The sequence below is a fragment of the Macrobrachium nipponense genome, chromosome 11 (assembly GCF_015104395.2).
Source record: "Macrobrachium nipponense isolate FS-2020 chromosome 11, ASM1510439v2, whole genome shotgun sequence".
Classification (NCBI taxonomy): domain Eukaryota; kingdom Metazoa; phylum Arthropoda; class Malacostraca; order Decapoda; family Palaemonidae; genus Macrobrachium; species Macrobrachium nipponense.
Genome location: NC_061087.1, coordinates 84,437,740 through 84,454,260, shown reverse-complemented (window position 1 = coordinate 84,454,260; position 16,521 = coordinate 84,437,740). Strand labels below are relative to the sequence as shown.

Sequence of the window (16,521 nt, the reverse complement as noted above, 5' to 3'; positions counted from 1 at the left end):
AATGTCCAGCACCTCTTAATGAGCGAGAGGTTATACATCAGACAGTCCTCTGCAGCAGTATACCAGGGAAATTGGGCCATTTTCTGTGGTTGGTATTGTAGACAGGGTCTCTCTCTGGTCGGAACCACCACAGGCAGTCCCCGATTATTAATCGGCGGACTCAGTTAATGACAATCCGGTCTTATGGGGCTTGTCTAGTGCCATAAAATCATTGATTTTGGTGCCATAATGCTCTGAGTTCCAGTTATTGGTGTCTAATAGAGCTATGACACCATAACATACTTAACAGAGGCCCCATTAACTGGTTATTGGTGCCATAAGCGCCATAAATTGCAGAGTTTCGGTTAATGGCGATTTTTGCTTATCAGCACTCCGCTGAGAATGAAACCTCCGATAACTGGGCACTGCCATAGTCAGCAGGTAGCGGACTTCCCTGCTTCTCAGTTGTGAACTTCCTTGCGGACTCCCTTGCTTTCTCAGTTGTGAAAGGCCATAAGGCTGCCCTAGGCCTAGTTCTGTGCCTGAGAGGGGTAGATATATCCTCCTCAATGGAAATTTCCCCCTTTGATAGATCTTGCCCATCCAGAGACCTCAGGCCTCCTGAGTAGGATATGACTCTCATTTTGAGGCTCATTTTGAGGAGCCTGACTCATGCATCGTACAAGCCTTTACAAGAGTGATCAGACGGGTCTGACCCTCGACCGTTTTCCTGCTAGCTTTAGCATCAGTGAAGACAGTAGGTGAACTCAGAGTTAAACACTCAAGGGGATGGGGATCAGGTACACTAGATTTTATTCCAGATTTTGTAGCAAAGACTCAGAATCCGTAAGTCCCTGATGCTAGATTTGAGTTCTTCACGATCCCTTCTTTAGAGGACTTTGTTGCTAATGATCCAGGCTGCCGATACCACGGAAACAGTCTTTTTCTGGCTTTGTGAGACGATCAAGAGAGTGTACTTTGCTGCTGGCAAAGATGACGCCAGAGCACTCTGTTGGACAGCTCACGAAGTCAAGGGCATAGGTCCATCCCTAACGTTCCAGAAAAATCTGTCGGGCTTCACGTACTGAAGGGGGGATATAGTTGCACCAGACCACCTTTACATCATTTTACCTTCAGGACATTACGCACTAGTCCTTGGACACCTTTACCTTTGGTAGCATCTCACTCAAGGAAAATGAGCCGTCACGTACTGGAACTGGTGACCGATACAGATAAGTGTCACATCGAGCACCTGTTATATTCTCTGTGCTTATACATATAGAAGCAATCTCGCCCCTTTCTCTAACAAGAGGAGAAAGGGGACCCTGACAATAAAACAAACCCAACATTTATATTTGTTATCTCCGACTCAACAATTCTTCCTACCCCTTTTTCGAATGATGTCGAGTTTTTCCTACTCATTCAAAAAAGCCGAGAAATCTGACAATTGAACGTGCAGTTCTTACACTTTGTTAAGCATGGAACTCCTCCTTGCTCTATTCGACTAGGAAGAGAATGTAGGTGTGGCAAACCCCAGCCAGTTCCGAGACTTACTCAGATTCCTCCTTCCAAGAAGTAAGTCTTCCTAATGTAAAGGATTGATAGTTTGTATATTGTGTAGGAACAAATGACAGATTTTTAAAGTAATTTGTATTTTTTTCTGACTATACAAACCTGAGGTCCTTTACAGTTTCATGTGCTCATGCCACCCCTCAATGTATTACCTGGGCCAAATTGAAATGTTTACATCCAGACTGGCAGGAGTCCCTCCAATCAAACGGTGGTTACCTAACTGCCTAACCACCTTGTTCAAAAGTTAAACAGCCATTCCAGTGTCAATGAAAGTAATTCCTAATGTAAAGAACCTAAGGTGTGTATAGTTAGGAAAAATACATTTTAATTTACAAATTTGCCATTTTAGAAGGCGTGCTGAAGAATCATTAGGCTAATTGTTTTCCAACACGTCTAGGATTAGGGTTAGGATTCAGCTTGCCATTTGCCAAGTCCAGTTGGTTGCTTATTCTCTAGGCTTTGTCTCATATGTAGCAGTGTTTGAGCAAGCACTTCTTAGGATTGAGTATGCCAGTAATCTCCATGTTCTTTGTTGGGGATGTAAGAAATATGTGGAATGCACATCATTTCCTGCATTCTTCATGTAAAAATCCAACTCTACAATCCACCACAGTTACAGTGTTGATATGAGGATTCCCCCTGACTGTGTGGTTCACGTCCCATTTTAAGCTCCAATATTTGGAATTTTCTCTCTGGTTCCAACAACCTGTTTATGTGGTATCTTTGTCACTTCCTTTTGAGGTGGAACTTAATCATTTCTTTTCATTCTTCATAATTCACCTTCTGACTTACTGATGTGGGCAAGGTGCTAAGTGAAAAGAATTCAAGTACTACTTAGTAAAAGTTGGCTGAACATGTGTAATAGTTATATAGGTTATCCCCAGTGCCATAGAATGTGTGTATTCAGAAGCAGTGATAGTTAGTTTGATCTTCGTTTTATTTGTTTTATTTACTTGTTCTTGAAGTCATTGAAGTAAGCACATGTTTAGGAAATTTTGTTAATTGAGTATTTATGTATTATATTGTTTGAATTATTATTTTCATGGTTTATACCTTTTCCCTTGTGCATTCAAGTTCTGGCAAAATGTCTAGCTTAAATAAAAATGTACTGGTGTGTACAGTATAAGCTTTAAACTATATAGATGGGTTAGTGTTGAATATAATCCCAAGCACCAATAGTACATTGAATTTTGACGTAATTTGTTACAATGATTTGTAAGGGTTTCAGACTTTCAAAAGTGGTTTACATAAGATGAAAACCATTTTCGTCATTTTAGGTTTATAAGACTCAGCAGCATTTTTATTTATCAAGATTCTGTTAGCTGTTTTTATAAATAATAATTGAAATATAGCTATATCACATTAGAACTTGGACTGTTACAATGCTGTATTAGCAAAGTGTAGTAGAAGTGGAGTTTTGTCAATAAGTTAGTGTAAAGGTACTGTACTATTTTGTTTTCCCACTTTTATTGATCAAGAGGTGACAGGACGATAACCTATGTTGTCTTTGTTTATGTTGTATCTATGTTGGGCATGTTTTGTTATTCAGTATTTGGAGTTGCTGTAAATGACAAACAAAATCATGAAGATGGCATGATGCTTAAGTAGTATTGGCTTTGATAATTAGTGAACACCCATGATCCTAATGATGGCAGAATGCCCCATTATAATGGAATTTTGTAGAGTAGCAGCTCTGTTGATCAAGAATCATCTTCCATATTAGACAACTTCTTCCAGATGTATCTGTTCTAAGTCATCACAAGTTAAGTGTCTCATCATTTTTCTTTTTTACAGTATATCTTGTATAGTACTTTCATTTTGTATACATATACTGTACTACTATGTTACTTTTGGATAATGGATGTTCAGTTGTTATCACTCAGAAATGCTGTAATGTTGGCTTTGGTGCAACAGTATTTGCCTTTGCTTTGTTATAATTGAGTAGATTATCTTTTGTGTAGTTAGCAAATTATTTTCAGTAGTAATAGAAATGCCATTGCATCTTGCTGAATTAATGGTTGTAGCTTTTATAGTGTTATTTACTTTTACATACACTGTGTATTTTGTAGTGTCCAATTGAAATAAGCCATATAGACTACTGTGATATATTACTTTTAGAAGTGACGTTGATGTTTCAAGAAAGTCAAAATTCTGTGTTCCAGGGAAAAATATAAAGTACATTGCATTGCAAAAGTGTAATGTTGATTATTTCAGAATCTATATAACATTAAATCTGTACAAGGTTGAATATCCAAATCCAGTTTTCCAGAAACAGTTTTTGACAAACCAAAATTTGTTATAAGTTTAAGATGGCAGTTTTTTTTTTTCTTCAAGTAAAGTTGCATTCGCTCAGAAAAGGAGCAATAAAGTTACTAATTAAAGTTATTCTTTATGGATGATATACACTTAATATGAAAACCTACTCTGAAATCTTTCACAACAGTAAATTTGTGTTTGAAACCAGCTAATAAACAACAGCATTTTAGACCCTGGAACTCTGATTATTTGACATGACCTTATTAGCCCACTCATTTGAGCTGGAAGTATTATGTTCTTTGTAGCATTAAGTCTGCACAAATTGTATAGTTAAGAATTACTTTAGCTTTGTTTGTCAAGAGGAATTCAGATTAACTTTGGAAATATAGAAGATTGGTGTGAAACGCTTAGAATACGTTCTCTGCTCAGAGGCGGTAGTCAGTTTTAGATCTGTGGTCATATGTTCACCGATGCCTCTTGTAATGGCAGGTATACAACGATGGATCTACCTGGACCTGATGGGTATGTAAAGAGCAATTTAACAGTGGAAAGTGCTCATGTGTACCACGCAGGAGAGTACAAGTGCACGCCTTTCAGCCCTCGATCTCACTCAGTATACGTTATCAGTGGTAAGGCTGCGGAATAGCAGCTTGCGTATGAACCATTGGCTGTCACCCTATTATGAATTATTGACTGTCATCCTTAGTATCATTGATGACCTTAACTTGTAGGAACCCTTGTTGTCTCCTATACTGTACATCATTTGGAAGTGAGAAGTGACCTTGAAGTAATGTAAAATCCAGTATTGATAACACTGACGTGAGCTGATCTAGAAGTATTTTGGATTAGTACAGTACTGCCAAAGTAGCATTAGAGTCGTTTCATTCTTAAGTACTTATTTGCTCTTGTATGTAGGCTCTGCTATAGTAATTTCATAGTCATCTTCATTTTTATAATAATTTTCACGTTGTACTGTACACTATATGTGTTCTTTGAACAGCATTGATAGTTGAACTAAACTTTTTTTAATCTGGATACCAGATAATTTAGTCATTTGACTATTACTTCCTTGAATTTAACTCTTCTGCAAGTAAAGCTATCAAATTTTATTACTATTTGCCCATAATCGTCCAAATCTTTCAAGTGAAGACTTTTAAATTGTATTGTTGAACTCAGAGCAGGGTACGGTTAACAACTGGATTACTGTAGTAAAATTTAGCTTTGTGCTTTGTCAACTTTACTTGTACTAGTGAAAATCGTTCTAAATTTTTGGCTTTTCATGAATACCAATGGAACATTGTCAAGTTGCCTGAATTTTGCAGAGTTGATGGAACAGATAGCTTGCGTTATGTGTAATGTATGAAGCATGATTATTTTACTAAATAATGAAGTGTGCATTCTTTTCAGTTACTAACCAGTCTAACAGTTAAATCTTTATATCCTCAAGACCCATAACAGTTTCCCCTGTTAAAGTTTATTATTGTATAAGGTTCTTGCAAATTCGTTTCTTATACAGGCAGTCCTTGGTTATCGGTGGGGTTTTCGTTTTCGGCAGGGTGCTGATAAGCGAAAACCACCATTAACTGAAACTTGGTGATTTATGGCACTTACGGCACCAAGTTTCGGTTAATGGCGCCTCTGTTAGGTATGTTATGGTGCCATATCTGTATTATTGGCACTTTATGGCACTGATAACCAAAACTCAGCTGTTATGGCGCCATAAATTGCAAATCTAGCTCCACAAAACTGGATTGCCATTAACAGAGTCCCCCGATAACCGGGGACTGCCTGTACGTATTGAGTGATGCTTATATGAATATTTGGATTTCAGGGTAAATGTATTTTGCAGATAATTTTGTTTCCCATAATTTATTATAGAAGTTTTATCTTAGGCAGTACCATTAGGCATTGGTGTACTCAAGTCATCTTTTTTTTTTAATATATGTGAATTTGGCTGTAGTGTAAAGTTTTTCTTGTACTATCTGATTGTCTTTGTTGTTACAAGTTATTATTGCATAGGGAATAGTGTTTTGCAGATTTGTTCCTATGAGGGTTTGAACCTGTCTTCTATGTGGATATAGGTACCTTTGGAGGATGCTGGTCAGATCAGTGAAGCTTTGCTGCAAGGTAGTTAACTAATGTTAAGAATGAGCGGTTGTCGGGGTAACTAATGTTAGGAATGAGCTGGGTGTCAGACCCACACCTTTACCCAGCTGTCAGGGTAAATTTTGAATTTTTGGAGTCATATTTCTTCCGTCAGATCAGCGCTGTAACCCTGGGACATGTTGTAAACCTGGAAATAATTTCTGATGAATATAATTGAAAAGTGTCATAAACCCGGAATGTTGTAAGCCGAACCCATTGTAAGCCAGGGACTGCCTGTATTCTGTTTAATTCTTCTTTGCTGCTGCTGTTGAAGAAGCTGTGTCTCCTATTAGTCTTCTGTTGCTGTGGGTCGTACATTATTATTGTGTTTGGTGGTTGTGAGAAGGATGGTACCTGATTTGTTGCCTGTGTTGGAGGTGTGCTGTGGCTTGCACAACCTTCTTGGGCCACCTCCCGCCCCACTTTCCGGATATCTACAAGAGGGTTCTGTCGAGGGTGCCTCTTACGCTCTGCGACAATCTTCTTAAAGAGGAAGACATTTTGGCTATGGTGAATTTCGTATCATCTACGTCAGCAGTTGAGTCCCTGGTAAGTGGTCCAGTTCTTGATCTCCTGTTAGGTCACCTAAGAAAGTGCGCTTTTTTGCCAAAAGTGCACCTGCAGCTACTTCTAAATCATCGTCATCAAAGAAGGGTGTTCGGAAGTAGGAGACATTACCCTTGTTGAAACTGGTAGGAGGGTGTCTGGCCCACTTCGCGGACATCTGGCAGGAGTGGGCCACGGAGAGTTGGGTAGTGGAGGTCTTGAGGAACGGGTACAAGATCAATTTTCTCTCTGTTCCTCCTCTGTCCGATTCTCTGGTTCATCTTCCCAGTTATTCCCCCGTCTTCCATCAGGGGAATAGGTTTGGCCTTAGAGATTCGCCAGGTTTCTACAGCCAGATTTTTGTGACCGCCAAGGTGGGAGATTCTTGGAGACCCATTATAGACCTCTAGGGTCTCAACTGTCTGGTAGTTTCTACAGTTTCATATGGAAACCTCCCAAGCAGTGCTTAGATCAGTCCGAAGAGCCGACTTAATGATTTTGGTGGACTTCAAGGATGCTTATCTCCAGATTCCTATTCATCAGGAATCTCCGAAGTGCCTTCGGTTCTCAGGTCCATCCAGAACATTTCAGTTCAAAGCCCTCTGCTTCGCTCTGACTACAGCACCTCAGTTGTTTACAAGGGTGATGTCTCCAGTTTCTGCTATAATGCATCGTCGAGGCTTCAGGATGAGAAGGTATCTCGACGATTGGCTCCTTCAGGCTTCCTCCAAGGAAGAAGCATTAAGGACAAGAGATTTTCTGTTACATCTTTGCTGGACTTTGGGAATCTGGATCAATATGGAGAAGAGTTCTCTTTCCCCTTCCCAAGTCAAGACTTAATTGGGCATGAGGGCTTTCCTGATGCAAGAAAGAGTTCTGGCCGCCCTGAGTTAGCTGGAAAGCTTTATGTCAGACAGAGCTCAACCAGTGAGCGAGTGGAAGAGCTTGTTGGGGAGAATATCATCCCTCTCCCTTCTAGTTCCTGGTCTCGTCTTCGGATGCTCTCTCTGCAGGCACATCTCAGGAATCACTGGGACTTTCGGGAAGAGAACGCAATCATGGTAGTCTGGGATGATTCCTGCCTAGAGGATCTTAGGTGGTGGTCAGACGAACATCATCTGACCACCGGCGTAAGTCTAGTCCTCCCAATTCCGGATGTTCATCTTTATGCAGATGCCGTAGATCAGGGTTGGGGTGCAACCCTAGAGGAAGCTCAGGCCAAAAGCCTTTGGAGGGAGCCAGATCGGGAGGAATCGATCAATTTCCCCAAGTTGAGAGTGGCAGAGGAGGCCCTAGAGTGGTTCGCCCAGATAGTCAAAGGGAAAACAGTAGCCCTCTTTTCAGACAACGTTACAGCCTTAGCATACCTCAGAAAAGAAGGGGGAACAAGATCATCTACTTTAAATCTCGTAGCACAGAGGATTCTTCGCTGTTGCGAGAACCACAATGTTTTTCTCCTTCCCTAGTTCATTGCGGGGAAGCTCTATGTATTAGCAGATGCACTGAGCCAGTCTCGGGGGAGTTCTCGGAGTGAGCGGACCATAGCTCAAGAAGAAGTCCAACTTTTACTAAGGAAATGGCCAGCTACTGTAGACCTGTTTGCCACAAGGTTAAATTACTGTCTACCGGTTTACTTCTCTCTGGTAGCAGATCCCTTGTCCTGCAGGACAGACGCAATGCTCCATTCATGGGACAACCGTCAGGTATGTTTTCCCCCCCTCCAGTTTAATACATCAAGTCCTGGTAAGGCTAAGGAACAGCACGAACATACAGATGACTCTCATAGCTCCATTTTGGCCCCAGAGACCATGGTTCCCGGATTTGCTAGAGATGTTGGAGGAACCCCCTGTGATCCTTCCAGAAACGAGAGATCTTCTCAAACACCCACACTTTCATTATTATCATCTGAACCTCCGTATACTGAAGCTAGCTGCTTGGAGACTATCCAGTGAGCAGCTCGTAATACAGGACTCTCTAAAGCAGTGGCTCGACAGCTATCTTTTTGCTTACGGAAATCAACCAGGAGACTATATCAGGCGAGATGGGCCATGTATCGTAGCTGCTGTAGGAAGGAAGGGCACAGTATTTCTCGTCCTACCATTGTGAAGGTGGTATATTTCCTCCTATTCCTCAGGAAATCCAAAAATATGTCTTACTCGACTATTGCCAGGCATAGGTCCATGCTGATCAGTACATTCAGTTTCCACCTTCCAGAGTTGTCAAACAACAGATTTAGCTTGGAATTTAGCGACAGTCTTAAGTCTGTTGAGTTCTTCGAGTTTCAAGCTTTTGGAAGAGTTATCATTGAGATATCTAACCAAGAAAGTTTTGTTCCTGGTTTAGCTGCCCACAGCAAAGAGAGTGGGAGAGATTCTGGCAGTGGCCAGAGTACGTAGTATCATTGTCAGGTAAGGATATTTACCCTTCATACTTGCCTGAGTTTGTTGCAAAGTCCGAATCAGAGAATAATCCCCTGCCTAGAGCCTTAAAGGTTTCCTCTCTAGAGGATTTTGTTGGAGGGGATGCCTTGGAAATGCGCCTGTGTGCGGTTAGATCACGTAAGGTCTATTTGTCCTGTACAGCTAAGCTCTTGCTGCATCCTCGGACTTTATTTGTCTCTCTGAAAAACCCTTCCAGGCCGATTTCTAAGAATGTTTCTTTCTCTGGGAGGTTATTTCTCAGGCTACCTCTAAACCATCTTTCGGTTCAGTCGGTAGTGATTTGCGGCCAAGGGGGCATAGTATTAGGAGCATGGCTACTTCTTCGACATTTTTAAGGAATTTTTTCGGTATCAGCTATATTAAAAGCGGCAACATGGAAGTCTGTATCAGTTTTTACGTCTTTCTATATGCAGGACATTCCTTTTTCTTTGGTGGAGGATTACTCCCTGGGCCCCTTTGTGGTGGCAAATGCTGTGGTTTGGTAATTATTTTTGCTTTGGAAGTTAAGATTTTTTTTTTTTTTAAGGTGGTGGGTGGTTTTTATTCTAGATCCTTATAGTTTTTCTATTAGCTAAGTTCCTCAATGGGTGTTTGTCACTACATTATAGGTAGGCAGATCGCATTGCTGGACAACTTCGTCGAGCCTTCGAGTGCACTCTTCATCTGTGGTATTCAGCGGAGAACCCGAAGGAATTGCTCAGGCTGGATGGGTTAGATGAGGGCAGAGTTAAGTTTATTTTGTCAGCTTCAGCAAGAGTGGTAACTGGACCCTCTAGCTCTCCTGATTAATGTAACATCTTATCCCAAATAAGATGTTACATCAACCCACTTGAGATATTTCTGCCAATATCTGCACTATCACTGCTGTAATGTTTTGAGACCGTCCAGCACAGCCTCATTGAGAGAGGATTTTCAAGCAAAGTATCCAGTGTCATTGCTAACTCAACAAGGCCATTTACCACCAAAGAATTTTCTCAGGATGGTGTTAGCCAAGACAAATTAATCCTAATATAGCTGTAGTAGACCTCTTGCTTTATTTGAGGGAGACACTGAACTTGTCTGGGTCAGCTGATAAAGGTTGTTAATTATCCATGGCATGACCATAATTTTTTAAGTGAATTGAAGTGCATGTGGTGGACCACTGAGACAGAAATACTATCAAAACATTAAGGCCTCCGTCCTTGAATGTATCTTCCGTCCTTAATTATTTTTTGAGCACTTAGAGAGAACATTCCTTTGAAATCTGACCCTAAAGACTATTTATTTATTTTTTTTAACAAGAAGAGTAATCCATTCTGTGTCGAATGATGCCTCACATTCTAGTGGCTAGAAGAATAAAGGTCTCTGTTTCCCTAGGATTATTGTCAATACTCAGGAACTTCCTTCTAACACATGATTACTCCTTGCTAGTGAAAAACAGATTTTGGCCATTGTCTAGTCATGATGTAAGAAGGATACATGAGGAGGACAAAATCTGTTATAAAGCAAGGTTGGCAGTTGTTTTTAGTGTCAGGCTTATTGAATATTAGTAAGTACACAATTTCTGTATGGTTGAGAAAGGTGAGTCAGACTCGGGCATCTGAGGTTTAGTGCTGGGTCTTGAGATTTAAAACTGTTTCAACACCTCAGCCCTTTAGAGGAACAAAAATAGAAGCCATTCTACTTTTATGTAATTCTCTGGTGTACTTTTGGGTATGCTTTGTGGAAGAAGTGTAACATATTTGCTCAAGTCTTAAAGGAAGCAGTTCATGTACAAACTATGGCCTTACTAATAAGGAGCTAGACCAGTTATGTGATCCCATTAAAGCCTTTGGAACTTGTGGTTTTTTTTATCATATTCACTTGATAGTTTGCCTATCTAGCACTTCATTTACAATGGTTTGTTACCTAGAAGAATTTTCCCTTCCTAGGTAGCTGTTCAGGCTCATGTAAATTGATGGAGTTTAGCTTAAAACAGTTGAAAATCATTCCAAAATAAAATTTATTTTTTAATATAAGTCCACAGGACTCTCCTCCCAAACCCCTTAATCAGTGATTAAGGACGTGTTTGCAAAGATTTTTTTGAGAATTATCATCCCAACAAAGATGATGTAATCCGTGTCTCCATCATCTTTAATGGTAATGCCGTGTACCACTTTAGGCACAGTTTTGTTGTGACGGGTCCAGTGACTCTCAAGCTGGTCCTATTGCCAGTAAAACCGAAAAGGGGAAGTAACTGCAAAGTGCCAGTAAAAAATCGAAGAGGAGAAGAAACCTCAGATAAATCCTTGATACCTGAATCCTTCTGGAGGGGGAACTCCCTTTCTAAACAATAACCTCTCCTCCTCCTCCTCCCCCCCTTCTTTCTGTCTTGCATATGCTAACAAGAGTCCCCATAAAGGTAAGAATAATATTAGATGTTCTTTATTCGTTTCATTATTCATTTACAGGCAGTCCTCGGTTATCGGCTGACTTGGTTAATTATGATCCGATTTTATGGCGCTTACCAGGATTTTTTCCTAAAAAGTGCACCTGTAGCATCAAGTGGTACTCACAAAATTATGTACAACAGGTGACAAGATTTTCACCTACCTTTTACTAACTACATTACCATAACATGATACAGTGGTACCTCGAGATACGAAAGGCTCAACTGACGAAAAACTCGAGATACGAAAGCTGACACGAAAAATTTTACTGTTCTACATACGAAAAGTTTTCAAGATACGATTCGCCCGATAACAATTTTGAAACTCGCTCCGCCATCTTAGTTCTAGTTGACTCGCCACCATCCTCCTGCTCTCCATTGGTTCCTGATGCTAGCCAAGCCATGAGATCCTTCTCTCCTATTGGACAGCATCCCTCCCATCATGCATCTTACGTGGTGGCGTGCCTTCGCTCGGCCTCTTTGCACCCGAAGCTTTATCGTACGCATGCAGCATTCGTTCGGTCCAACGATTTCGTTAAGTATCGTAAATTCGTTAGTGATTTTGTTGTGCTACTTTATCGTGTTGTGAGAACCTAATTAGTAGTATACGTACTACATACGTAACTTAATTACGCACAGTACATATAGTCATGGGTCCCAAGAAAGTTGCTGAAGTTCACAGAAAGAAGAGAATGCTTTCTATGGAGACAAAAATGGAGATAATAAAAAAGTATGAAGCTGTCTTGCAGTTGAGTGTGATCACTAAGGAATACGGCCGAAATCCGTCGACGATAGGCACCATCCTTAAGCAGAAGGAAGCCATCAAAGCAGCTACACCTTCCAAGGGCGTGACTATTTTGTCCAACAAGAGGAGCCATGTGCATAATGAAATGGAAAGGCTGCTTCTTGTATGGATCGAGGACAAAGAAATCGATGGCAATACGATAACCGAGACGGCAATCTGCCAGAAGGCCAGAGCTATTTTCGGCGATTTGATTGCCCAAGCCGAAGACGACGGTGGAGAGGGGACATCAACGGCAACCCCAGAGTTCAAGGCGTCTCATGGGTGGTTCGAAAAATTCCGTAAACGGACTGGCATCCATTCGGTGGTGAAGAAATTGAAATTACGTAAAGTATAAAAAAGTACATAAAAAGAAATGTAAAAATCAAAAAAAGACAAAATAAATTTTATTTTAAGTTTTTTGTAAAGTTAAGTGTTACAGTTTTGTTAATGTGTTTTGTAAAGTTTAGTTTGTTTTTCTGACATTTTTTTGATGTGTTTCGTAAAGTTAAGTGTACGTATCTGCCGTTTGTCCTCCTCCTCCTCTGCCGCCACTTTCGGAGATAGCCTCACTCGAAAGGTAAGCTTCCACATTTTACATTATAGTAATAATATTTCTTGCACACTAATATACACTTTATTTACAGGTTTTGCATTTTTATTATTAAGTTACGTATTGAATGGTCCAAATTGTTGTAGTATTTCATTGTTTATAGGTCAATTTACCTTTATTATGAAATTTACTGGGGTGTTTTTGGAGGGCTTGGAACGGATTAGCCATTTTACATGTAAAATGTGGTCCAAGATACGAAAACCTCATGATACGAAAGGCGCCTCGGAACGGATTAATTTAGTATCTCGAGGTACTACTGTACATATGTGACATGGACATATATTAGTAACTTGTGAGTTTAAGTGTTGTCCACATAAGGGACTTGCCAGACAATGGTGAAGGGCATTTGGTTTGAGGCACTAAAAGAAGACAAATGAGTTTATCTAAAGGTCTTCCTTCTCAGTGGAGCCTGCTGTTACAAAAGTGTTTATCAAACTTTTCAGAATACTGTCAGACATAGTTGTACATCGGTGTTGGACTTGTTCAACGTAATACATAAAGCAAAATATTATCAAACAAGTACTTCCTCTTACATAAAAGTTATAGTACTCCTGTTATTTTAAAAGGTTTTGAAATTATTCTCATCTTATATAAAAGATTTAAATCTGCACTTAATCTTTTCTTTTCAACTGTTCACATAAAATATAAGAAAGTTTTTTTCTCCCTTGGGAGTAAGGAGGGCCGTGTTATTTTATTTATTGAGGATAACTCCATTTGCATTTACCTTGGAACCCCTCATGGCTCTCAGGGCTGATACATATTTTGAATAAAAATATGCTTTGAAATTAGTATTGTGGATTTTTTATGTATTAGTGTGATAGCATTTAATTATAGCCAACAAAGATGGCAGTGTGTGCTGAGTTGATTAATATTGTTTTCCTTTATATTTTTGAAGATTTATTGGTTATTTATGTAAATAGAATAGGTGAAAGTTCATACACTAGATATAAGATAAGTTTTAAACACAATATTTATTTTTATATATAGTATGTATAAACATATGTGTATAATATATATATATATATATATATATATATATATATATATAGATATATATATATATATATATATATATAATATATATATAGTATATATATATATTTAAAATCCTGAAAAATGTATTTAAAAGTTAAGTGTTCTTGTAAGGTCCTAACCTTTATATTATTTCTTGTTAAGTTACTTTCAATGTTGGTTTTCTTTTCTTTCTCTACCAATTAATCTTTATTGCAAGGTAATTGGTGCAGTAATGGTCTTGAAATATGGTTGCTAAATAGTTGAAATTTGTGAAATAATTTAATTATCAGTTTTGTTTGAAATAATTTTGTTTTATTGTCAGTTTTGTTTCGTTTTCAGTTTCACATGGAAGGAATGAAGAGAAAGGTAGCTGTGGTAGATTTCGTGGAGGGTTGCTAACCCTTTTGGTAGATCTTTAGAGGGTAGCCTAGTGATAGCCATTTAGAGGGTAGTGGAGAGGCTTTTCAGTTTAAAGGCTTAAACAGTACAGTAGTACTGTGAAACCAGGCTTGCAAGTTTGAATAAGACCCTTAGTGATGAAATAGTATACTTAGTAGTTTTTCTGTCTTCATATAGTGTACCAATTGATTTGAAATGCTTATCAAGTTTTTTTTCTCGTTCTCTGTCACAGTTGATCCTCAGGGAGAAGATATCCAGGTATTGTTTGAAGGACGTCCAGTCAAAATCTTTTGCAACCTAACTGCAGAAGGTGGAGAAAATGGCGTTGCACCCAAAACTGATATTCCCATTGAATGGTAAGGAGGTTGCTTTGATGTATTTATTTTCTTGCCTGATATCTGAATAAGTTTTCAGCTTTATTTTTTACTAATACGTAGTGTTTTCCTGAAATAATAACTTTACTTGAAGAATATAATAGTTTTTACAGTATGCAATGAATCTTGAATTTTTCTTTTTATGAGATGTTGACCATAGTTAGCTACTGGATTAGCTATTATGTCCTATATTTCAGGTTTTTAGACAATATTTAAGTACAGTGGAACCTCAGGTTTCATACATAATCCATTCCGGAACCTCCCACGAAGTCGAAACATACGAAAACTGAAACAATAATTCTCATAAGGAGTAATGTAAATACAATTAATGCCTTCCAAATCCCCAAAAGTATTAAGAAAGAATATATTTTATAGGGAATAAACAGTTTTGTATACAGAAAACAATGAGAAATATATCTAAATGAATAATGAAATGAATAATGAACAGTTAACATCACTCTTACCTTTATGGGAGATCTGTTAGCGTATGGAATGGAGAGATGGGGAGAAGGAGGAAAGGTTATTGTTTGGAAGGGGAATACCCCTCCAGAAGGATGTCAGGTATCAAGGATCTATCTGCTGTTACTTCTATTCATTTTTTGACTGGCACTATCTGGGGATATTTCCCTTCTTCAGTTTCTACTGGCACTAGGACCAGCTTGAGAATCACTGAACCCCTATTGCACAACAAAACTGTCCAGAGACATTTGTTTCTGGCGTCTTTAAAGTTTGAATAAAGTGGAAAATGGCATTGCCACGAAAGATGCGGGAGACACGGATTACATCTTTGTTGGGATGATAATTCTCCACAAAATCTTTTACATCACTCCACTTTGCAAACATGTCCTTAATCACTGAAGTAGGCATGTTATGAATGCCCGTTCTCTTTCTGAATTTTTCAAACCAGCCTCTGCTGGTCTTAAAGTCACTATTAGCAGCACTTGTAGGCATTTTCTTACTGTGATCGGCATGTAACACCTTCCAACACTTTGCTTCGAGTTCTTTCTTAGATTCTATAGTTTTTCTTGTAATTTTTACTGAAGGTTGGCACGTTACTAGGCATCAACAGACAGCCACTGAAAAGGCATTTTGTTGGATGTGTAGTGTTAGACTGCCATTGATAGCCTCCTCGGTGGACGTGTAGATCACCATCATTCATCATATTTGATGTCTATCTGAGCATTTGACACCAGCCTACTGTCGACAGGCAGCCATGTGAAGGCATACTTAGGATGTGCATTCTTTGTCCTATAATGATACGGACTTCAGTGCGGACAAGAGGCACCAATGGCGCTTTTCTGATAAATCTCGGTCATTGGAGAGAAATGTTTCAGTAGGAATGTTTGAGCACCCAGTAGTGTTCAAGCATTCACTTGTGTCCAAGCGTCCACCTGTGTCCATGCATCTGCCTGTGTCGTGTGTACACCTGTCTGTTTGGTGCCAGCTGTCAGACATCCAGCCCCACACTAGCTGGGTGCCAGACACCTCCTCTTCAGTTTGCTAGGTTGGTATTGTCCACACCTTTGGTTCATGGTCTTTCATCGGAGCCCATTCAGCACCTGCGAACTGTATGTTGTCTCTCTTCAGTATGTTCCACCTTCACCTAGAGTTCAAGTCAAGATGTCAGTGCCCTCTCTTGAAAGACTATTAGTATTCTGGAGTCCTGTCCTTTGTGACAAGGACTGTGGTGTTTGAGTTAAGAGCTTGTTGAAGAAAGCTCTCTCTCCTCTGGCATGCCCATCGATCCAAGAAGTGTTCCAAGGAATTGAGAGTTTTGCTTTGGCTGGGGAGAGAGGAAAAAGTGTATTTTGTTGTCCTCTTCCTCAGAACACAGCCTCAGTTTCAAGATTCCCCCTTTTGGACTTCAGTCTCAACTCTCGGTTTTTTGGCTTTTCCATTTTCTAAGAGAAACACAGTTGTTTTCAGATGGTCTGCAAGTTGCTAGCCCCCCCCCCCCCCCCCCCCCCCCGCCCCCCCCCCCCCCCCCCCCCCCC

General features: G+C 39.7%; 1 protein-coding gene across 7 annotated transcripts in view; it reads left to right on the top strand.

Moving 5' to 3' along the window:
- Positions 1 to 16,521, top strand: part of LOC135206702 (neuroplastin-like) — a 106,800-nt gene that overhangs the window by 47,764 nt on the left and 42,515 nt on the right. For 2 of the 7 annotated variants that reach the window (XM_064238148.1, XM_064238158.1), the window contains 3 exons: positions 4,297 to 4,436; positions 14,094 to 14,120; positions 14,386 to 14,509. In XM_064238148.1, coding sequence (XP_064094218.1) covers positions 4,307 to 4,436; positions 14,094 to 14,120; positions 14,386 to 14,509 — 281 coding nt within the window. In that variant the 5' untranslated portion in view covers positions 4,297 to 4,306. The remainder of the gene's footprint in view (positions 1 to 4,296; positions 4,437 to 14,093; positions 14,121 to 14,385; positions 14,510 to 16,521) is intronic. The other 5 variants (XM_064238127.1, XM_064238172.1, XM_064238137.1 and 2 more) reach the window with 3 other exon arrangements.